This window comes from Vicia villosa, unplaced genomic scaffold (assembly GCF_029867415.1).
Source record: "Vicia villosa cultivar HV-30 ecotype Madison, WI unplaced genomic scaffold, Vvil1.0 ctg.002215F_1_1, whole genome shotgun sequence".
Classification (NCBI taxonomy): Eukaryota; Viridiplantae; Streptophyta; class Magnoliopsida; order Fabales; family Fabaceae; genus Vicia; species Vicia villosa.
In genome coordinates, this window is record NW_026705866.1 from 198,003 (window position 1) to 224,032 (window position 26,030).

Consider the following 26,030-nt stretch of genomic DNA (forward strand, 5'->3'; position numbering starts at 1 on the left):
AAGTCAACAATTATGCATATGGATCAAGAAAGGATGTGCAAAAAACATAGAGATAATGTAACATTCAAGTATCCAAGTCTCAAAGCTAGTATCAAATTTCAAGAATCAATTTGGAAGACTTTATAGAGCTCGTGGATTATAGGTACAAACCTATGTTTATATTGATAATTATAGTGCTCAAAATGACCAACATCTTCATTTTCATGCATATCAAAAACCTTGTCGCTAGCCACTTAGTTTTGCATACTGTCAAATTTTTTTTTTTCACATTTTGGCTAGTGTAACCGGTTACTGTAACGGGTTACTGTAAAGTCTTATGGGAATATTACAGTGTAACCGATTACACCATTTCCTGTAATCGATTACACTGAAGCAATGGCCTTATTTCATGATCAAAACAAAACCAAACGTACATATCTTTTCATCCTTTGACCATTGCACTATTTCATAATTTTACACACTTTTACATATTCACCTCTTCAATATCAACTTAACATCATTTTTATCATTCAAGTTTCAAAACAAGTGTTTGTGTTTTTGACCTTTCAAAAAGAACTTTTCTGCTTGCATTTCCATATCAGTCCATAAAAATTCATATAATATTTAGAAATACTTGAGCACTATATTCTATCATCATAAGTTGCTTGTTTGAAGGGAATATCAATTATATTGATGTATCACTCATAGTGATAATTATTCTACAAATTTTATATTCTTAAAAATCTTGTTGTATTCACATCTTATTTTTCAGGATTGTTCGGATTAAGATTATTTGGTTGTACCTTGCTATCAAGGATTGTTGGAAGCAAGAGGTTGAAAGTGAGAGCATTGTTCTCATTTGAACTTGGTTGATCCAAGAGGATTGTTCTTGGTGGTTTTGTTGTTAGAAGATTGTAGGAGAAGTCCTGGGTTTAGGCTTGTGCAAATATATAACAATAGTGAAATCTCTTTCATGTTGAAAGGGGACTGAAGTACTCTCGGATTGTAAGGGGAACCAGAATATATCCTTGTCTCGTTTATTCTTCTGCACTTTATTTCTTTCATAACCTTATCATTAACCTGAAAAATATCATACCTTCATTACTTATTACTAGAAAATTTTAAAGAACCTAATTCACCCCCTCTTAGGCGCAATCTAAACTTATAAAGACACTCTGTTATTGCATATATTTTGTCAAATAATCGGAGAAAAACAAGTCAAAGATGAACAAATTTGAGGAATAACAATCAAACAATAATGTAAAAATGATTAAGTATGAAGAAATAGGGACTTCGAGAAATTTTGCTAAAAAGGAGTAGAAAACGAGCAAAGTTATTGGAAAAATCACAATGGCTACCGTGTGCCATCGCGTGCAGGATATAGCTGGAAAAATGCATCGCGTGCACGATGCTATCCATGACGCGCACCATGGGCCCTTTTTCTGTGAAAATTCTGACGCATTTTGCTATTATATGAAGGCTTTATGAGGGGAGTTTTGGCATCTTTTCAAGGGTTCTGTGATTTTTTGACTACAAGTGATGAATTTCAGTACTAGAAGTGGGATTGGGAGCGCATTGGAAGCCATTGGAGGGCAGATCTTCATGAAATTTCTTATGCAACCTTCATCTTTTTATTTGTTATTTTAATTGTATCAATCTGAGTAGCTAAACACTCATAGGTTAGGTTTTGTTTGATGAAATTATTTTGAACCTGTTAGGACATATGTCTAATTTGATATTAAATGATTAATCTTAGTTATATTTCTATTTAATCACCTCTTTTAATGCGTATTATTTGATATACTCTGTTAATAAGATCGTAGACGTATAGGGATCATCAACCTTTAGCCTATACGTCTGAACTAGAGAAATTAATGTACTTACGCCGATAAACTAGGGATAGGAGACCTCTAGTAGTGACATTAGAATTAACACAGTGTATCGTTTCTTGATTTCACTTACACCGGTTGAATAGGGATAGGAGACCTTTAGTAGAAATAAGTAAGCTATACACCAAGGGATTAGGTATATCGGTTTTGTTAATTCGTCGTAGAAATATAATGAAGTTCTATTGATGTAATTCATTAGACATCAGTAGGGGAGAAATAAGGGATTTTATGCAAAATTTGTCCGCTTTCTCATTACTGTCTAAACAAATTTAATTTTTTACAATCAAACTCGAACCCCCTCTCCCATTGTTACTTTCTAAACATTGCACAATATATGTCTTGCTTAAATAGCAGTCATTGTGGACACGATTTTATTGATTACTTCACACTATCAATACACTTACCGAGAATTAATCAAGTTTTTGGCGCTGTTGTCAGGGATTTAAAATTCCAAAAGGCATTTTTTGTGCGAAATTTGTTAGTTTTAGTTTTTTTTGGTTTTTAGGATTAGATTTATTTTATTAGTTTTAGTTTTTCTTTTTTACTTTTATTTTTGTTTATTTTTTTATCTAGTGCAGTGCTACTAAGGTATTCTTTTCTTATTCTGTATGTAAGGTGAAGACAGACATGCAATTTGAAATTTATGCTAACTTTGAAAACTTCAAAGCGTATACAAAGGGACTTGTAGAAAAAACTCTAATTCTGAAAAATGCGAGAAATGATTTAGAGCCAGAACCTTACATCAAAACTGATCATTCGTGGGAGGAGGATTCATTATCTCAACTTGAAGAAACCTTGACTCAACTTAAAAATATGATTCAACTCAATTTTGAGAAAATCAACAAGCATCGAGAAGCCTTGCGAAGTGACATGAAAATATTCTTCAAGAATTTAGAGATTCAATTCGATCAAATATATAGCCAATTAGCATTAATATTGAGATCTAGTGGGGATTTCGATGGAAATATGTTAGATAGACCTAGAGATAAGGAAATTGTAAGAGAAGTCATACAAGAATGGGAGGTAGTAGACAAAGGAGGAGTTGTAAAAGAGAAAGAAGAAGAAAAATGCACAATATCTGTTAAAGAAATACAAGCAAGAATAGAAAATCTGAGGTGAAAAGATATCTGCAAAAATAGTAAGCATGCAATATGAAGATTATATAGTTTTTGATGAAGCTCCAAATTCAATAATTCGTTTAGGCGTAGATATCCAACAACAAGATCTTCAACAAAAGAATATTCTTGTTCCTACCAAGAAGGCTGATGAAAGAGGAGAAATAGATGAAGTATTGAATGAGATTTATGTCTTGTTCGATACTATCAAGGTGGAGAGAGTATGGAAGAAAACCTTCAATTCCTTAAAGTAATGGAATTCCTACCCAAATAAAGGAAGAAGAAGGATGATGTATTTTTCGTGTAATATATGTCTCCCTATTAAAAATCTAAAGGTCAAGCTTAAGACTTTTAAAAAGCACTTATTTTTCTAATTGGAAAAAACAAGGAGCGCATTATCTGACTCATTAATTAATGTGGCATGATCTAATGGCCAAGAAGCGCACGCTCATTGTGGAATTTATGAAATAAAAAACACAGAAACACATTTAAATTTAACGAATCGAAACATAACACCTCATGAAACTTAGACCACCGGGTTTGAAACTCCAGTCGTCTTCTCCGTTTGGCCTTCAATGGAGTTTCCGAGTTTGGTAACATGAGAGGCTGAGACTTATATTATTGTGTTCGTGTCATAATCGTCATCTCAACCAATACCACCATTGCAATTTATTTAAACTGGGCTAATCTAATTTTGGAAAATACGAAAGGATTTCAGAAAACTAAAAGCGAAATTAAATGATGAACATCAAAGATAAATTAAATTTGAGTCATGGGAAACAATCAGGGTACCAAGAGCTACACAATGGTATCGATTTTGAGTTGAAATGAAGCATCTAACTACCTTGTCTAAGTATAATCGGAAGTGGTGAACAGAGTGACTTGGCTAGGGCGTTTTAGAAGGTCTCAGAGCTTGGCTCTTGTGGCTTTAGCTTCAGAAGAGGGAATGTGCTAATGGAAATGAGAAATGGCTTTGAAAGTGTCTGGAAAATGAATACAATCTCAAAGAATTCTGATGAAAATTTGAAGTTCAATCAGGGGATTGAGTGGATTTCAAAGCTTGAAAATGAATCTGGGATGATCCTCTATTTATTGGGAAGAAAATGGAATGTTCAAGCGTGTGGAATGATGCTGAATTGATCCAATTCGTGTGAGCTTACAAAGTTAGAAAAATGTAACTTCAAGTTCATCAAAACTCCATTAAATCTTGCGTTTCATGAGTCATTTAACTTATGGACATGTCACTAATCTTGTTTAAGTTCAAAACATGTAGCAATTTGGCTTGTAATTAAGAATTAATGAACTTGAAAATCTGAGTTTTAGATACAATACAGTTTCATGGAGCCATGTTTGCATCAATGGGAAATCATGTTCAAGGCACCTTTCTGGCTCATTCTTTTTGCCAAATACTTACATCATCACAAAAATACAATGTGACAAAAAAATTATTGATTTTGATGCTTGTGGAAAAAGTTATGATCAATTGAAAATGGCTCAAAAAACTGTCTGAACACTTAGAAAAGTTTCTATGTAAAAATGCTTCAAAATGACCTATAATGTCTTCAAGTCTTTCATGGCCTTTCAAGCATTTTTTAGTCTTTGAACATTGAGGAAACTTGTAAAAGACATCCCAAAGAGTTCATAGCAAAAATAACAACATCAAAAGGTTTAACATTGAATGAGTTATGGTCTTGAGAAGTTGGTCTAAATTCACTTGAATTCACAAAATGACCCATAATGTTTCTCCATCTTTGATGACTTTCCATTCATAATTAGCTCTTGACTTATGAAGAGAAGTTGTTGAATATGTCAAAGAGAGTTATTTACAAAAATAAGCACTAAAAATTCTTGAAGTATTAAGGTGTTGCACCCTTTTGACCATATACTTGAAATGTTGACTTTTTTAGGTCAAAGTACTTGAATCAACTTGCAATATTTTGATGTTTTCTTTCAATTCAAGCCACAATGATGAAAATATGAACTTCAAATGATGATATCTTTATTGTGATTTGAGGATGATGCAAATAACTTAAGTTAACTTGATGAAAAAGGCATGGAAATAAACACATGAACTCTTGTAGTTTCTTAAGGAACAAGCCATCAAACTTTGAGATATCTTTGGTACAAATGAGATTGAATGATGCTTGAAACTTTTTTTTTTATATTAGAGGCCATGCTTTAATGAGGTAGTTTTTGAGACCCAGTGATCAACCACATAATCTTGACTTGACGGACTAAAACCCTAGTTGAGGCATAGTGTTTGATGCTTTGATTCAAACTCATCCTTGTAAGGGAAACAAAAGAAACATAAACATATTTTTGATATTTTAATTAGATGTTAGTAAAACATAAAGCTATAAACATAAAAGCAAAAGATAAATACAATTGATGCTTGGTGATCCCTGTATAGGTAAGCTCAAGGAGAGAGAACCAAGATAGGGACCAAGTGTGTGATCTTGATGCAAGTGCAACTATGAAAATGAGGTGGTATCTTAGGAGTAAAAATGATGGTATGACACTGGGCAGCAATGAGGTTTAGGCTGTTACACTCTTAGTTGATAACGTTTCCGCTATTAATCTTGCTAATAACTCAATTGCACATGGGAGGAGCAAGAATATTGAGATGAGGTTTCACTACATGAGGAAACTTGTTAATGAAGGAAAATTGAGATTGGGATATCGTAGAAGTGAATACCAAGTGGCTAATACGGTGATTAAGAGAGTCACAAATGATGTGTTCAAAAGGTATACGATGAGCATGGGAATGGAAGACTTGAAGCACTTGAATTAAGAGGCTGTGATGTGAAAAAAATAATTCAAGTGTTGTAATCGGTTAAATGGGGTGTAATCGGTTACAAGCATCAAAATAAGTCAAATAAGCTAGAAAAAATGTTTTTGGAGTTGATGCAACTAATTACTCATTCACAATAACCGATTACCACTATTAGTTGATTTTCAATTTTAAGCACCTATAACCGGTTACAAGATTTGTGTAATCGATTATAGGTCTGACATTTTGCGTTTTCTCTTATTTGATTTGATGTTTTTGTATCCCAATCACTACTACAAATAATACATTTCATGACAAAGCTTTCACCTCAGCAAAAAAAGAGCTATAATGTCAAGGCGCGCCGTGTTTTATTTTATTTTTAAAAAAGACCACATATTCCTCCGGGTTTTAATATAATCGAGGGGAAAAAAAATTGCGGACATGCTTCGATTCCCAACTAATGTAATTTATATTTTTTTCTTCTTTAAAAGTGTAAACTAAATGATTTATCCCTTTAATTTTCGTAATAACCGAGAGATAAAATAATCATATTTTACTATAAAAACCCTCGTTAAAATAGATTTTACCTAATCCTAACTTATATGTAGTCTCCCCAAACTTGTATGCTTCATTCATTGGGATGGATTGTAAGACAGAAAAGTCTGCAATGTTGTGTTCTTCTATCTGAAACAAAACATTTTTTCTACCCTTGCATCTCACATAATGGTGTTGATGTTGTTGTTGTATTTTTGGAATAACCTTCCTGTGTTATCAATCAAAGAAAACAACATTACTTTTCTTGGCTGACAATATTGGGAAATTTATTCCTTAACATAGTGTAAATTGCACGCAAAAAATAACATGTTACTTTCAATTCTTTATCATTCATCATTTTTTCTTTAAATTTATTACCTCGATTTTTTACTAAAATCGAAGGGTTTCCGTATTTTATTTTGTTTTTTTAATTAAAAAAAAAGAAAATACTTTTCACCTCGATTTTTTAACGAAACCGAGGGGTCTTGTTACACAGCTACAACAATGAATCTCTACCCTACATTCTTAAAGGAACAACACTCAGGATATTGCAAAGACATCAATCCAAAAGAAATTATTACATCCACCACTATATATTTTGTTCTCTTTCTTGTGAAAGAGTTTGCTCAAGATAATAAAATATTTGCTTCAAGCTAAAAAAGGTTGAAAAAATTCTCTATGATTGATTGTAAGTGCATAAAATTATTCTTGCTTCAAGTTACACAAAGAAGGGAGATCAACCTTTGAATAACTTATTAGAAGTTCGATGCATACAAGATATGCAACAAAATATAGATTACAGCAATTATTTGTTGTTCTCCAAAAATAATAACGACAATGACGAATCTGAATTTGTTGTAATCAATGTAGTTTAATATTTCGTGTAAATAATGTAATATTATTAACCTCTATTTTCTACTAAAATCGAGGGGTAAACATATTTTACCTATGCTTTTGTCAAAATCTAAGGGTAAACATCATCCTTAAACAAATATTTGACGTCCATTTCATGAGTATCAATGCTCAAGACACTACCATTAGTGATCTGCGTGAAACATAAAAAACTTACATTATAAAAGCATTTTAAATATAAAAAATTGATAATGAAACATCACGAAGCGCTTGAAACTATGTACATTCCAACACTTTAAAGTTTGCAAGAGCATTTGCTATAAAAAATTTTCTATGATATGGATTGCAAGAGAAGAAAAAAATTATTTGGGTTTAAGGTTTGTGTTATTAAATATTTATTTGAGCAAAAAATCATTTATTTATCTAACCATTTTTTTGTTGTATATCAAAAACAAATGCAAGTAAAATCCATAAAGAATATTTGACACCCAACATTTCGCTACCCCAAAATTCAATGACTCGAAGATCTAAAATCTATCTTACCCCTCGGTTTTATTGAAAAATCGAGAGGTATGATGTGTTAGAAATTGAAAATATTAAAAATGCAGATGTTGGGATTCGAATCCATGTGCAAATAATTTAACTCTCGAGTTATTTTTAACCGATGAGTAAAGTGATAGCTTTTCATGACGTCTTTTGTTACCTTTCTTCTGTAATCGAGGTTAAATGCATTTCGACGTCCGGGGTGAAATGTATTTTTTAGTAGTGAATCACTTATATATATATATATATATATATATATATATATATATATATATATATATATAATTCCCTTTATATAGGAATATAAAGGCTTACTATTTAAGCCAGTAAAAGCTACCTATTATAGCCGGTTACAACAAACAAAGATGAATTATTAATATCGGGTACACATTGGGCCTCATCGACACAATAATAATTCACAAACAACAAATTAATATAAAGGCTTTTTTAGTAGGGGTATTTTTTAGTAGTGAATCACTTATATATATATATATATATATATATATATATATATATATATATATATATATATGTAATTCCCTTTATATAGGAATATAAAGGCTTACTATTTAAGCCAGTAAAAGCTACCTATTATAGCCGGTTACAACAAACAAAGATGAATTATTAATATCGGGTACATATTGGGCCTCATCGACACAATAATAATTCACAAACAACAAAAACTTTCTTACAAAAAGCAGAAAAAATTCTCTCCTTTTTCCAAGATAAGATCCTTATCTTTGCATGTGCCTTCTTCCAAGATAAGATTCTTTCTTATCTTTGTATTTGTTTTTTGCATTGTTTTTCTTTTATGATAAGATTCTCTCTTATCTTGGCATTATTGCTACCAAATAATTATTGCTTAGCTTTAGCTTTTTCCTTGGCCTTTTGGGCCATAGATTGAATCATGGCATCTTAGAAGTCTTCAGGTGTGGGGTCATCATTTTGGGCTAAAGAACCCCCATTTAGAACTCCAAAATATTATGAATGATATTTTTATTGCTTATACGGAATTTATAATTGTTTACATTGATGATGTTTTAGTTTTTTCTAAAACTATAGATCAGCATATAAAACATTTTAAAAAAATTTAAGGGTTTAGTTAAGCATAATGGATTAGTTATATCCGCCTCTAAAATGAAAATATTTCAGACTAAAATTAGATTTCTAGGCCATGAAATTGATCAAGGAACTATTATTCATATTCAAAGAAGTATTGAATTTGCTTCTAAGTTTTCTGATATCATTACTGATAAGAAACAATTACAAATGTTTCTTGGTAGTCTTAATTATATTGCAGATTAGTTTGAGAATCTTGCCAATGATACTGGAATACTACATGCTAGGCTTAAGAAAAACCCTGGGCCTTGGACTGATAAACATTCTCAAGCAGTCCAAAGAATTAAAAATTAAGTTAAATGTATGACTTGCTGATCTCTAGCTAATCCCAAGTATTTTAAAATTTTTTCAAACTGATGCTTCAGACATAGGGTAATGGAGGAATTCTTAAACAAGTTATACATGAAACATCTAAAGAAGTTTTTGTTAGATTAACCTCTAGTAAATGGAATCCTACTCAGTCAAAATATTCGACTATTAAAAAAGAAATGCTTTCTATTATAAAATGTGTTTCAAAATTTCAAGATGATTTACTTAATAAAAAAAATTTATTACGAATTGATTGCAACCCTGCTAAATCAATTATTGAAAAAGATGTTAAAAATTTTGTTGCAAAACAAATATTTGCTAGCTGGCAATCTCAATTTTCAATGTTTGAATTTGATATTAAACATATCAAAGGTGAAAATAATTCACTTGCAGATTATCTCACCCGTGAATTTTTGTAGGGAAAAATGGCACCCCCATCTAGGGGAGGAAGAGGCCGCGGCTATGGACGAGGCCTTGGAAGAGGGAATAACAATATGTTACCCCGAAATAAATTAAATATTCTTCTCATAAGGGATTGGACCACAGTCTATAAAGGTAGAAATATGCAACAATTACCTACTACAAAAAAAGGAAGATATACCTTCCTCTTCATCTTCTAAAAAGATTATATCTTACAAAGAAATTGCGGTCAATGACCCACCCCAAGAGCAAGTAGCTGATTATTTTGAAAATTCAGTTACAGAAAAAATTATGTATATTGAAGATGATGATCTAAAAATAAATCTAAACGATGGATGAGATATCAAAACAAGATACCTCGAATCAAGAGGATATTCAGGTCTTCATAATAAATCAAGACCACATTTAGAAATCTTACTAGTAATTACTGAATCGGTAACCTTTACTCATCATTATCAAAATAATAATCCTGAAAGTTTCATAAACTTCAGCAACTGCCACATTAATAAGATTTTATCACCCAAAGAATGGGGTCTTAACCCTAATGGTGAAAAGGCAATAAGAATTGCCAAAGCAAAATTTATTTATTTCAATTATTGGGACTATGTCCAGGCTTTCACCCAAGCCTTTTATTATCAGAATTCTAAGAATAAACATTCTTGCTTATCTCAATTAATCCAGACGTAATTAATAGACCAATTCCGAATTTGGTTTTATGCCTGATGGATTAAATTTGGTCCTACGTTGGAAATATTACCAAAAGAATAAAATGATTTGTATACTCCTTGGTGTGAAAATAGTCCACTAGTGTTAGAACTCTCATCAAATTTGATTACTGGACAATGTCTATTTCTTTTCTTCACTAAGTTTCAAATTTTTTAGATTTGGAGATGGACTATCACTATTTTCAATGATAAGTTTAATATCCCCACACTAGAAAGAAAAGTTTTCTTCAAGTGGTGGAATAAGATGTGTCTAGAAGACATCCTGGACAAAATTGTCCAAATAAAATCAGCCATGTCTGAACACAAAAATAACAATGTTAAAGATCAAAACTCTCAACAAATGTCTATGAAAAATTTGAAAAACTTTTTTCAAAGAAAATATTCCAACGAATCAGAAGAAGAAATTATGGTCAGAACATTGGATCATATGAAGACTCAATTATTCTATACTTTCCAATCTCAAGCTTCAAAAGATGATATGCAATCTAAGAAGACAAGTTCATCCATGGGATCAATGGATTCCAACACCTTTGAAGGTTTAGCTGGCGAAGCTCAAAATGATGACCCCACAGCTGAAAATTTCTAGGATGCCATGATTCAAACTATGGCCCAAAAGGTCAAGGAAAACGCTAAAGCTAAGCAATAATTATCTGGTAGCAATAATGTCAAGATAAGAGAGAATCTTATCTTGAAAGAAAAATAGTGAATAAAAAATACAAAGATAAGAAAGAATCTTATCTTGGAAGAAGGCACATGCAAAGATAAGGATTTTATCTTGGAAAAAGGAGAGAATCTTTTCTGCTTTTTGTAAGAAAGTTTTTGTTGTTTGTGAATTATTATTGTGTCGATGGGGCCCAATGTGTATCCGGCATTAATAATTCATCTTTGTTTGTTGTGACCGACTATCATAGGTAGCTCTTACTAGCTTAAATAGTAAGCCTTTGTATCCCTATATAAAGGGATTTTTTTTTGTAAGTAACAACTTTAATACAACAAAGTTTTTATGTATGCTCTGCCATCTCTCTATCACTAAAATACTTAAAATTTCGATCCTGATTCCGCTGTTTTACATTTCTGATATATATATATATATATATATATATATATATATATATATATATATATATATATATATATATATATATATATATATATATTATGGTATGTTTGTAATATACAATAAAAAAAATGAAATAGAAAATTATCACCCTCAATTATCTCTCTTGTAACTCTCTTCTCTCGCATTCTCTCTTTCTCCACATACCAAAATTCTTCATTCTTTACTAATTTTGTGATTGATTGCATGTTCTAATAATTTATGAGTTATTTAAATTTATGAAATATTTCTCTATATAAATGTTCATTTAAAACTAATTTTAAAATGAATTAAGTTTTTTCACTTACGAGAATAATAATGAGTGAACTTTGTCTTCTCTTTAACTCGTTGAATTAGATCTTGTTTGAATGTTATCACTATATTCTTTTTATGGTGATTTCTGTTTACTTATGATTCTTAAAATTGTAGCACATTTCTTCTTTATCTTCTCTATTTCATTCATCTTTTTATTCTTTATCCTCTTTTACTTGTTAGGTTGTTTGAAGAATAATCTACTCGGTGAGATGTTCATCTCGTGTGGAGTCAACTTCCTCAATATCATAAAAACATGTGCCATCAATATCAGTAGGCATAGTGTTTCTATGTACAACCTATCATCTCACATCATGTTTGAGTTGGATTTCAACCTAAATGTAATCATCCCACAAGCTTTTCTTCCACCGATACACCGTTATGACAGTGAGTCTCAGTATATATATATATATATATATATATATATATATATATATATATATATATATATATATATATATATATATATATATATATATATATATATATATATATATATATATATATATATATATATATATATATATATATATATATATATATATATATATATATATATACAGGGGAGGAGCCAAGGCCCAGCTAGCCCGGGCAAACGCCCGGGCTCAACCCCTATTTTCTATGTACTCTCCACAATTTAATAGACGATTTTTAGACAAAATCAGGGGCAAAATTAGTAAAAATATGGTGTGAAAATTAAAACAGGTGAATAATCAATGGTGTAAAGTTTTTGCCCAGGCTGTATAAAATTTCTGGCTCCGCCACATATAAGTATATATATATATATATATATATATATATATATATATATATAAGTATCGGTACCGGATAGACTACCGTACTCGTGATACTTCATCTTTTATTATTATTCGATTTCGAGTAAAATGTGTAATTTTCTAAAATATCAATATAATATATTTATATATTTTAATCTCTTCACCATTATATTTTAACATTATTTTTTATTTTTTTATTTTTATAGTGATGTTTTATTGTGAACCTAATACTACCTGCTATTCCATTTATAACTGCTATTCCATTTATAAGAAAAGTTTTTTTTCTAAATACATTGAATAAATAATGTATCTGAACAATATGTTGTCCAGATTTATTATTTATTCAATATATCTAAAAGAAATATTTTTTTATAAATGAGACTAGAAGGAGTAATCAAATTCTTCACTAATATATTCTATTAAAAAACTATCATATTTTACTAATGTACTCCTACCTTGATTTTTTGAAAAATATCGTACGGGATCCTGTACCGGTATCCGCACCGATTATCGTACCCGTTCCTATGCATCATAGGTAAGGGTGACAAAACGGACCCGGCCCGCGGGAAAAGCACGTTTTGCCGGCATTTTTTCGGGGGACGGGGCAAGGTTTCAGACCTGCTCTCTTTAATGTGTCCGCTCCGCCCTGCCCTGTTTTTTCGCAGGCAAGAGTTTTTTCATACAATTTTATTATTTTTAGGCATAAAAGGTTTCATGATCACAGATCTTTTTGTCCCATCTCACTTTATTTTATGGGACGGAGTAAGGTTTTAGACCCGCATTCTCAAATATGTCTGTCCAACCTGCCGTATTTTTTCGCTGACTCTTATCTGCAGGCTTAAACCGAGCGGACATGCGCGTTTGTCACCCTTAATCATAAGTGCGTGCTATTTTGTCTTACTACTAAATTTATAATTTTATAAACTATAGATTAAATGTGGGTTACAGATAATCCCTAGATGTCATAGCATTGTCGGTGGAATGAATCATTCAAATATTGGTAGATAGTAAAATTTATTATCACACTAATTTCACCAGTACTAATACTAGTATCATGCAACTAACAAGTTTGGATTTTCATGTTCATCATGGTGTACTGAAAACGAAATTCCAGTTTGTTCTAGGGCCAAGTTACCTAAACTATGCGCGTAGCTCTGAGGAAATTGTCGTTGACGTTTGAGTCTAAGCCTTATCCAGGTCAATTTAAAAAAGGCATTTGTGGAAATTGTTTATACTTAACAGCTAATGCCTTTATGGCATTCACGCAATATTTATGATAGTGGTGACATTGTTGTCAATCATATATCAATCACATAATGCATGTATATAAATATCTTTTACAAAATCAATGAAATGTTTATTTCCAATGCATTTAGTGTTAGAGCTGTCCATGACCAACAACTGGGTCAGGGTGGACCACATATAATGGATTGGAGTGTCCTACTACTTGTTACAGAAATTGAGTGAAACTTAAATATAAAGGAAAATTCTGTCTTCACCATAAATATATCATAGACTTTCTAAAATAACATCTTTTTAAGCGTTGTTTTAAATGTTTTTTTTATCTGATGAATCTTTTTGGACTCGCTGTGTTCGACTAGGAAATAAAAAATGTTTGGTAAAATGAAAGAATATAGTTTCAATAAAGTGATGTGAATTTCTGATACGACGATGCGGAAGTGGACCTGTAAAATTAGCACTCCGACATCCACAGTCAGTAAGAGAACAAAGAGTAGAGTGAATTATGAGTTAGAGAGAACATGAGATGTCCAATATAACTATATAAGAGTATTGATTATGGATGTTCTCTACTTTTTGGACGTTGAACACAAAAGACTATCTGAATACGTCTAACGGTAAGCATCAGTCCTCGATGTAGAACTAGGGTGGAGCTCCAAAGTGGAGTTGCACTATACCCTTGGTGCTTTGTGGAGTGGTCACGACTGATGGTTGAACCTTCTTCTTTTAAACTAGTGACCAACTTATAACAGTTGTCCCAAGGTTTTTCGTGGTGCAACAATGGAAAGTCTTTAAGAAAATTGGGTCGATCTTATTTCGCTCGATCCATCGCTTGGAGAAGGGAAAAAATTATAGTTTGGGTCAATTACCTTGATAGCATGTGCATTAAATATCAATCTCTTCATTGAGAGTTCCTTAGACTAAGGTGTGACACTTCCCTCTAGGACGCTCAAGTTTCATTACATTATCGAGACAAATTCAACTGTTGTTGTTCATCTGTTTATTTTCTTTTATTTGGGATTGTTGATTTGACTACTTCACACAAATATATAAATGTTACTTCACCTTCCTAGCCACATTTCCACTCATTGTGCAAATTGTAAACATTTTCTTTCGTTTGCAAACTTGGATTACATTCCCCCAAGGTCTGGTGAATCTTGTTCTAACTATTTTTATTTTCATCTATAGGTCCTGAATTTTCTCTCCATTTTATTGATTCATCACATTCCTAAAATTGTTTTGTGTTTTAATCGTTTTCTCAAGCTTCAACATTTCTAGGTACCATTTATCTCCCTTATTATCACTTGTTAATTCTCCCTTCCTTTTTTTAGTCATGAGTAATATGGGAGATGACCTTGCAAATGTTCTACAAATTTTTAGTGATGCGAGCGATGCTTCTTCTCGCACTAAAATAGTAAACCTAGAAATGCAAAAATTTACACTTTTTGCAATTGATTGAACCATTGCAATCCTAGTTGATCTTAGTGACAATTGTGCCTCTGGTGGGGTTCTATTGAAGATGTTAGTGAACCCTCAAGTCCCTATCGCGATGGGAATACAAATGGTTTAGCTGACTCTATAACACCCTTCTAAACCCGCATAATATATTCGCAATATAATACGAATTAAATCAATTAAAACATTCACACAAGTGTGTCACCTTCATAAAAACTTCATAAATAAACGTCCTGCTCCGTAACACAGGTTCTCAAAATTATGCAAATCAAATACTTCTTTAACACAACAATAATAACATAAACATTCTCGCAGCGGAATTCATAGTTTGAAAATATCTTTACTAAATTTCATAAAATTCATTCACACTTCATCGTTCATGATTCATAAACCAAAACATCACCATACCATGAAATGTAATTCATTATCATCGTTCATGATTCATAAACCAAAACATCACCATACCATGAAATGTAATTCATTATATTAAAACAGTTAAAGAAGAACATAATAGTTCCAAAAACAAACTACCCCGATTTTGATGTTACGTATCAGAGCAAGACTTCCTTTATTCGAAAACAACGCTAAAAAGGACTCCACAAAGCTATCCTCTAAACTTCAGTGGATTACTCCTAATTACTTGCGCGTTACCCACGTAGAAGCAACACTCAAACATGAAGGGATAAGTATTTCATAATTATTATATAATGCTTAAGGAATAAATATAGTAGTGGTACACAAATATCAACAACCACATATATACTGATACAAGCGTATCCTCATGATTCACCTATCTACTCACACTTGCACATCATCATCTATTCACAATACCATCATATAATCCAACCACACTCATCATCTAAATCATCATTATATCACAGATAGTCAAAACATCGATCAATCAAATATTATGTAATATCACAAAACAATGCAATGCAACATCAATAGACTCATGCATGTGGTACAAAAACTTCACTAATGACTCGGTCATCGTTCTCTATGTGGTGAGAGACAAGGTACAAGTATGAGTTTTTCATTTGCTTCCTATTGCATTAAAAGATCAAGTGGCTGGCCTCATGACCAAGTTATAGCATGTAGGGTCATTCAACTACCTACCAAGCAAGCTAGGAATGATGAATATATTCTCTAGTTTGAGGGGGATGTTAAGCATGAAGATTAGAAGTAGGTGGTACAGTTACTTTCTTATCAAGTCAACATAACCATTAATGTGATCTTTAGTTAGATTCTCAATAACTAATTTTCAATATATTGTTATAGATTGTTGAGAGTTAGTTAATAATGATATAAGTATGGCGAGCTTGTTCAATGTATAGTATATTTGTTGCAACTTTTTTCTCCATTATACAATGCAAGCTATCTTTCTTCATTTCAATAGAGTTCTTATTTTAGATTTCACATTTACCCCTCAATGTTTAATCAATGTGGGTTTTAATTATAAATGAGTGTAGAGAAAAAAAATAGATAAGGTCAATCCAAATATTTGTCAAAGCTAAACAAATACAAATGTCAAACCTAATAATAAAATGATTGGATATGATACAAGAGGGAGAATAAGAATTTACATTAATTCACATTTTCAAAAACCAGTGACAGAGCCTGAAAGGGTAACACCATTCCTTTCCTGAAATTTGCATTCTTTGCAGCTTTAGGAATAGAGAGCTACGTGTGTTGTTTCTTACATCCATGTTAAAACATGTAACTAATTGCAATTATCTTTTCATTCTTTTCCCAATGGCAAGAGAATTTTTAGTAAACTGCATGTTAGTATATTACACTGCAGAAGTCATATCAATGAAGTATAGCATGGCTCATGGATGATAGGTTGCTAAACCAGAACCATGTAAATGACAATATCTCAAATTGGTGAATCTATTCTATAATGCAACAGTGGTAGAACCTTTGAGTTTTAATCTTCTAGCTCTCGAGAAACAAACTCGGGTGCTTCCTAGTTCTAATCGATTCAACTTTAACGAAAGATCATTAACTCTTTGAACTCAACCATTTGGTTCAACAACTGAGGCATAATTCAACAAGACAATGTCAGTCATAGTTAGTCTTCTTCCCAGACACTTGTTTTAACTCTGACCCGTTCACCATTAAAGTGAATATACTTCCATTTAAGCCCATATCGTTTTATCACCAATTTCCTTTTCTCTTCTTGGCCTAGCTCCCTTAAGGCTCTTGTCACTTTCCTGACTGTATCTTCGTCAGGTTTCACCCGCAACTCCTCCATGTCAGCAAATACCTGAACTTACGGATAAGATAGCAACTTGTCAAGGCATAGAAAAGTGAATTCAGAATCGGTAAATAAAACCATGTTAACTTGAGATGTTGTGAGTGCATCCAGATTCCATGCAAGTGAGGAATCATGCATTTGCTGCAATCAAGAATCCAGACCATCAAATCCAGATCGAACAGCTCACATATCACCGTCAACTTGTTATATATGATTTAAAATTCAATTTGGAACATGGAGCTGTTATATCTATAAATCGAACAGTCTGGATTGCTTGACTGCTAATTTTCCAACTGCATGGAGTCCAAATCTGTAGCGAGATTAATTGTACTGCCAAAGACGCTTATACAATAAGATACCTCTACAATCTTATCTGGCAGATCATGATGATCATACAATAAAATCATCCTAGAAAACAGTTTCTTTGAGACAGAGCGCATGTGGGTGTGTATAATCATATTCCACAGGGATTCTGCCTCGTCTACTCTCTGATCCATATCAAAGGCCAACAGAAGGGTGTCGTATGTTCCCATTGTTGCTCCCTGTCCTTTGCTCAACATCCATTTGGCTAACTGAAAGTACAAAGTTGAGAACTCGTCAGTTTCTAAGCATTCCTCGCAATTAACCATAAATTCATGAATGCGGAGTTCCAGCACATATAATGGAAACATAATATTAGTCATAAACTAAAATGAACATCGGTAGCTGTCAAATATTTTCTTGAAACTCAAAAGTAAACAAGTTCTACAAAATAGTGGCAACCGTACTTGAATTACACGAACCCACTGACCCCTTTTCCTCAATAGTTTTAAAGCCTTAGCCACTGCGATCAACGGGAACTCTGTTTCCCAAGCCGTCCATTTGTCTAATGCCCCGTAAACAGCCTCTTTCTCATTAGGGAGTTCAAAGATCTGCCATTTCAAGATTCGCATAGCACAACCCAAAATCAACACAATATAGCAAGATCAACAAATCTAAAACTAAATAAATAATAATACAACAGAAAACAACAGAATTCTCCTGTTAAGGATTGGTTTACACATATTGAACAATTGTGATATTCTTGAATTCAAATCCAAGAAAGTTACTTTCACAAATGAAGAAAGAAAACAAATCTACTGGATAATAATTCATCTTCCTTTCCGTTACAAAATTCAAGTATATATAATATAAGAGCTCTCATATTCAAAATGAAATAATAGAAAAAAACAATGCAAATAACAAAGGACAGTGCAGCACATAGAAAATGTTTTGTCAACAAATCTCAGACCAACCACCAAAAGTGGCTTGACGATGAATTTTGTCAATGTAGAATCTACCTGGTACAATCTTTTGAGGATACATGTTACTTCAGTTTTCTTCAATTCATATCAGAAACAATCCAATTTTTAATCATGTTAATTCATCACCTGAACTAAAACTAAACAGTGAGAATCGGCTCTTGAAACAGATTAGGAACGAATTTAGACCTTTCACAAAATATTACTACTGACTTAATAACTATGCATCTAAGGATTTGTTTTATTAACATGTTTTTCTATTCTGCTAGAAACTAATCACAGCCCATATATAATCCTAAATGTGTTCCAATCACTTTAGGAAAAATTACTCCCTCACGAAACCAGCTCCTCCACTACAAATTCCTCCCTCTCAAGTCTAAAGTCCCGTGCATCTAATTCATTGGCTTTGTCCATGGCTGATTCTTCTACATGTGAATCTCCGCCTTCCACAAAATCATTCATCCTATGCAGACCATATCTAAATCTGGTTTAATAAAAACATATCTTCATCCTATATTGTTATTAATTACATTGGAACCTACTTCCGTCAGAAAAACCTTAATCATTCGTCACTGTAATGCAGCTATGTAGTTTGAATCTGATGATTTAATAGCTAACAGTACATGGACTTAGTAGCCTTAACCTGCTAATAGATTTTCCATTTGTCACAAGTAGAATTGATTCTGTCTCCAAAATTGATTCTACTTGAAGCTAGAATGTAACTTTTGCCTCCAGAATTGATTCTGGATGATTTTTCCATTCTGTAATTTATTATTCAACTCTTTTTTACATAAATGTATCCAAACATAAATCAATTCTGCTAAACTCATTTCTGATAAAATCAAACAATACTGTTCTGGCATCAAGTGGTTTCAGCCTCTCCCGATCGCAGTTGTGGGGAATCGAACTGTGATTCTCCCTACCAAATTCAACGCCAATCACCCCTAAACCAACTAACGATTGATAATTTTCTAACTATCTTAGTCAAAGTCAAATAAAAAATTGTAAAAAAAAAAAAGAAAAGAAACAAATGGATAGGTGAACATACAATTCTGACAAGAGCGAGTGCCTTTTGGCCTGACTGGGCTGAATCTCTTCTTTTCCACAAGTGGTGTTCTCTTTTCTTCCCTTTTCTGCATTCAAAATAAAAGAGTTTATTCCCACAACCAAACACTCATTACAATATGAAGTAAGTAACAAAATTACAATCAATAACCTACTTATTCTTCTCAACATGACTACCAACATTCGGACTCAACTTCGATCTAACAAGAGTGCAGGAGATACATCTTGTCTGCCATAAAAAACGGTATTTCAATTTTTCCAAAGCTAAAAATATGAAATTCAACTGTATATTTTTATTTTCTGAAGCAATTGGTATACCTTGGGAGAGAGTGTTATTGCGGTTGTCGAGAACTTATTTCCCAACATTACCAAAGATGAGCTTGATGGGAGAAGTGGGGATACAATTAACCTCTTTGTTATGGGCATTGCTCTGTTCAAACCTGGATGACTTCCTCACGGCGTTTCTCGGCGGCGTTTCTAACTACGGTAGCAACTCCGGCCGCGTTCTCGGTAATGGTTCAGTTATCCGTGAAGTTGAGTTCGGTCCCGACTCCAACTTTTTGTATTCTTTCATAGAGCGCTGAGTTATTTTGTTCTAATGATACGAATTGGTCCCTAATCATTTTTACACCGCTGAATTTGTTTTCTAACAAAAGATAATGTTCAAAATTGTTTTAACGTTTTAATACTTTTTCCCCTTATTATTATTTTTCTGTGATATCTAGTTTTATCTTTTAGGGTTTAGGGTTTATTTTGTGTTCAACAATATAAAATTGAACCTATTTGTTATTTTAAGTTTTATGAGTGTGTGGCCTCTTTAATTGAAAAAAATGGATTAACATTAATCTCAATCAAATTGCTCTTATGAAATTTAATCCCAAGACTAGGGACAAGCTCAAATCTCGTCAAGATAGTTTTGATAGTCCATAGTGCCTCAACCGACGGCTTTGCTAAGATCAAGGTATCATCGGCATACTGTAGATTAAGATTTGTAGCTCGCTGAATCAAACCACTAAGACTTTCGTTGACAATGAGGAAGAGAAATGGAGCAAGGGGATCTCCTTGTTTCAACCTTCTATAAATCTTAATTACAGGAGTTGGGAACCATTGACCAGAACCTCCAGATTATCAGAGGAAACACAAGCTCTAATCCAAGATCTCCAGTTCAAATTAAAACCAAATGTGATAAGCATATAATCCAGAAAGCTCCAACTTACTTTATCATATGCTTTCTCAAAATCTACTTTAAATATGGACATTCCCTCTTGGATCTCTTTGCCAAATCAATCACCTCATTAACAAATACAACACTTTCAATCAACATTCTACGTCAACCAATATTCTATCTTTAAGGCATTATGATTGGTTAGGACTAATTAACTTATTCATAGCAACTCCTAACCTTTAAGTCAGAACTTTGGCAACTAACTTATAGAGGGAACCTACCAAAGAGATGGGACGAAAGTCACCTGAGAAAATAGAATTATTGACTTTAGGAATAAGGGTCACAAAAAACAAGGAGAACATATGCGGGAGAGTTGCAAAATCCTGAAACTCATTAAACATAAAATCTCCATATATGATATCATCATAATCCAAAATCTTTTAAATAAAGAGAAACTAAATCCATATAAAAATAGTAAAAACTATAAAACATATCTGAATTTTCCTCCACTTCATTCTGTTCTTGAGAAAAACCTCAAGTTCTCCTAACTCTTATTTTTGTGCATTAATTGTGTCTCTTTGTATTTCATTTCTTCCTTCATATTGAACCAACGTATACCATTGATCGTTTATTGCTTTTGTTAAAAATATCAACCTTTTTTTCATAATAAAATGTCTTCGTGTCTTCAACTTTATCATAAAATCAATCAAAATAATCACACCATTACCTCAAGTTCAAAACACTCTAAGGTTGAAATTGGTGAAGGATTATAGATAGTTTAACCTGTAGCTTCCCAAAATTGATTTACCCTTCAAAGCATAGTGTAATATCTATGCAAATAATTAGGTATTCATCTCTACTTAGAGTTTGAATAAACCTCCGAGTCTGAACTATTATTGTTGTCTCTGTATTTATCAAACAAATTTTAAATTGGAAATAATATGTAGAACTCATTCTTATTTTTTTATTAGGATAAGATTCATATGCACCAAGTTTCAATTAGTTAAATATGAAGAGGACGAATTTGCAGAAAAGATGAAGGTTGTGAACGATTAAAAAGAGACATAGGAAGGAATTTCATAACCAAGTTTAGTAGCGACAAGATGATGTAAATAAATGTATGTTAAAAAGATTAATGTCGTGACATGTACGCTAACTTAGGATGCCACCTAGACAAAATATCAATTTGTTTGAGGTAAATTGATGGAAAAGGAGAAATACCCCTTTAAAAAAGTTGAGTGATTTAAATGATATTTTTAAGGGAAATGCTCTTTACACCCTTATAGATGCTCACACACTAGCGTGAAATGTTCATAATGTCCTTAGACATTGGAGATGCATCTTCGAACGCACCTATTTTAACCATTTCTTAGACAACATTGAAGAGGAACCCCTTTCACATTAAAATTTAATTCGGAGATGTATTTTCGTATGGGAAAAAAGTGCACCCGAAGATGCATCTCCAAAAAAACTATTTATTCAAAAACATGTTGGTGTTTCGGAGATGTATTTTCGGATGCTTTCTTCCATTAACTTGCGCTAGAACCCTTCCCTCTTCCTCATTCTATATTTTTTGGAAAGAAAAAAAGACAATTGACCTCTCCCTCTCACAACTATTGCATTGAATATTTGGAGTATTGTATTGAAGCATCAATGAAGTTATTTCTTTGAGTGCAACTTCACCATTAGAGGTTTTGAATGATATCAAAACTAAAGAAAAACCTAGCATTTCTATATGTCAGATGGTACCTCTGAGTTTGTATGGCATGCTTGCATTAGAGCTTTTAGAAATCATTAAAGAAACACCTTGAATATGTCCAACATCATCAAAAATAGCTTTCTGCACAAAAATGAATTTTATGTGCTGAAACATCCGCTTTTTAGGACATGTAACTCAAAATTGAAGCAAGTGGCTTCTGTCAAGGTCAGGCCGGCACATAAGGTTCTTTAGGTCGACACATATTGAAACCCCGGTATTATGTGTTGACACGTGCAGTTTTGTAACACTTTTCTAACCCACAAGGAATATTTGCAATATAATACGAATTAAATCAATTACAATCACCAACAAGGGTGTCACATCGTCATAAAAACTTCACAAACAATAGTCCTGCTCCTTAACATGGGTTCTAAAAAATTATTTAAAATTATATCTCATTTATCATCATAAAGCAAAGCATGTTATCTTGTAGCGGAATTCATAATTTAAAACATCTTTAGAATAATCTTCATAAAACATCAATTAAACCTCATGGTTCATGAGTTATAACTCAAGACATCAACAACAAAATCCTTTGAAAGGTAATTCATCAAAAATGCAATCAAATCCAAAATAATTAAAGAGAGCATAATAGTTCCAAAACATAGCGACCCCGAACCCAATCTTACGTGTCAGAGAAAGACTCCTTTTAATCTAAACAAACGGTAAAAATGACGCCAAGAATCTATCCTCTAAGCTCGACGGACTACTTCTGATTACCTGCATGTTACCCACGTGGAGGCAACATTCAAATAGAAAAGGTGAGTATTTCATAAATATTATATAAGACATAAGGAATAGATATAGCAGTGGTATACTGTCATACCCAAATTATTTCTCAGAAGCAGAAGGCTATATTGAGAGAAGTTTATAAGAATAAGATGTTATAGACAGTGATTTCTCCGAAGCAGAAGGCTGCACTGAGCGAAGTCTACAAAAATAAGAAGTTCTAGACGTTGATAGAAGTATACAAGAACAAGAAGTTCTAGAGATCGAATGAAGTTTACAAGAACAAGAAGTTCTGAAGACAAATGAGAAGGTCGTAAACTCTGATATTTAAAACGCTTCAAGCACCAACAAAAACTGCAAAGAAATCTCTGATGATCAGGAGATCTATATGTTAGAACAAGATTGAGAATCTATGTTCAGAATCTAGTTTTGATGATAACAAGCATATATTTTATGAGTAACAATTTTATTACTAATGGTTTCATTTAGTGTGCAGATATTATGTTATAAATCTTAAACATGATTCATCTAAAAAAGAGTACAACAACTACATCCAGAAGATTGACGAAGCTAAACATCATTCATCAGATGTTCTGATTAAGAACACGTCAAACAAGCCAAAGATCGCAGAACAGAAGCAAGAGAAGCAACAATCAGAGACAAGACCACTCAGAAGAACAAGCAATATCAATACAACAAGCACATAATCAGAAAGTACATCAGAAGCCTCAAGGAAAATGAACAAGAAAGATCAGCTGCAAGAAGCTTTACAACATCAGAAGATCACACACGTATAAAGATCAGAAGTTCTGAAGCTACGATGCAGTGAAATATAAACATACAAGTCAATGAAGAATCTACAGCTCAGCATACAGAATTGAATAAAATAAAAAGAGCTTAAAATCAAGGGGAGAGCCGTTAGAAACATCATCACATGCAAAACGGTTACAACATTTAAAAGGAACAACTCCCAAGGTTAAAAGAAAAAGCAAGCTACATGCAATACATTGAAGAAAGAAAAACCAGAATAGCACGCCACAAACTGACATCAGGATAAGGTTCTGCCAAGAGTAACACTTGTCATTCATGAGCAAATCGAGATGAAGACTTTCAACGTAATATTTAAACAAAAGTGCAACGTCTACATTCCAACGGTAATCACTCATCGAGCTATAAATACAATCAAACGTCTAACTTGAAGATATGGAAAGGTATCCATCTATCCATCCAAAATGGAGAGTGAATGATCATCCATCCCTTGTATGGATCCGGAGAGAAAAAGAAAATATCCATTGAGGATCATCCATGAAGAAAGGATCAAGAGTCCAGCGAAAGGAGAGCACCAATTGTGTGTCAAATATGAGCACCAAGTAAATGTAGAAAACAGGCACTAAATGTAATTTCAGAATGTGTGCATCAAGAGTGTATCCAATGAACACCAAAAAGAGCTTCAAGTATGAATCCAGAGTGTGAATCCATGGTGCAACTACAGAGTACAGCAAAAAGAGAAATCATGAGAAGAAATATGTAGAAGAATAAAGCTGAGCAGCTGAAGCACGACAGCATAAAAGAACTATGAAAAACCTGCTTCAGAAGTGCCACAAGAGGCAACACATACTCAGTATGTGATAATCCACTGTGTTGTTATACACAAACCACATGCCTGAAACAAGTGAAGAAGAAATATATGCTGTTAAGAAGTATCCTCCATTGGAGTAAGAAGAAATCCACTGAATACTTGATCAGCTGTAACTAGCTTCATGATCAGTATTCAAGAAGAAAATGAAGGTCAAAACAAGAAGCAACCTTACAAGAAGCTGTTGCTCTTTATCTGCCTTCAGAACTAGAAGATCTCATCTAGAAGTTCAAGAATAAGAAGACTACAAGTTTATTTGTTATTCTTGTATTTAAATGTAAAACACATAGAGTTGTTGCTCGTAATGTGTTATATCTTAGAAACTTCTGATAGGATTGTTTAGGCTCCAGAAGTGACTTCTAGTCAGTGATTCGTAAACATATGTATTGAAAATAGGAGACCATCTGCTTAATTAAGAAGCACACCTGTAATCTCCAAGTTTCAATTAGTTAAATATGAAGAGGACGAATTTGCAGAGAAGATGAAGGTTGTGAACGATTAAAAAGAGACATAGGAAGGAATTTCATAACCAAGTTTAGTAGCGATAAGATGATGTAAATAAATGTATGTTAAAAAGATGAATGTTGTGACATGTACGCTAACTTAGGATGCCACCTAGATAAAATATCAATTTGTTTGAGGTAAATTGATGGAAAAGGAGAAATACCCCTTTAAAAAAGTTGAGTGATTCAAATGATATTTTTAAGGGAAATGCTCTTTACACCCTTATAGATGCTCACACACTAGCGTGTGTTATACCCCAAAATTTGCCCGCGTCTTTTTTTTTAAAGAGAAGTCAACAGACTTCTGTCTAAAAATTTGGAGTTTTATACAATCTTGGATTTTTATTTCATAAATATCCTGATTTTATGAATACTCAAATTTTAAAATTTTTTATACAGTATTTTGGTTCGCTGTTGAACTTATTCTTACATAAACGCCAAATACTGTTTATCACTTCATACACTGTTTATTTGAGATTTATTTTCAGATAAATAATGCTGAC

At 32.6% G+C, this 26,030-nt stretch overlaps 1 protein-coding gene across 1 annotated transcript; it reads right to left on the reverse strand.

Annotated features, from left to right (window-relative positions):
• Positions 1-16,441: 16,441 nt before the first annotated feature.
• LOC131638191 (pentatricopeptide repeat-containing protein At4g18975, chloroplastic-like) lies at positions 16,442-20,374 on the reverse strand. The gene is made up of 6 exons (XM_058908734.1): positions 20,054-20,374; positions 19,891-19,964; positions 19,719-19,803; positions 18,158-18,301; positions 17,750-17,962; positions 16,442-17,399 (listed from the first exon to the last, which is right to left on the reverse strand). Exons 1-6 carry the CDS (start codon positions 20,159-20,161, stop codon positions 17,205-17,207), a joined length of 819 nt encoding a protein of 272 aa, XP_058764717.1. The 5' UTR covers positions 20,162-20,374; the 3' UTR covers positions 16,442-17,204.
• Between the last annotated feature and the right edge of the window lie 5,656 nt (positions 20,375-26,030).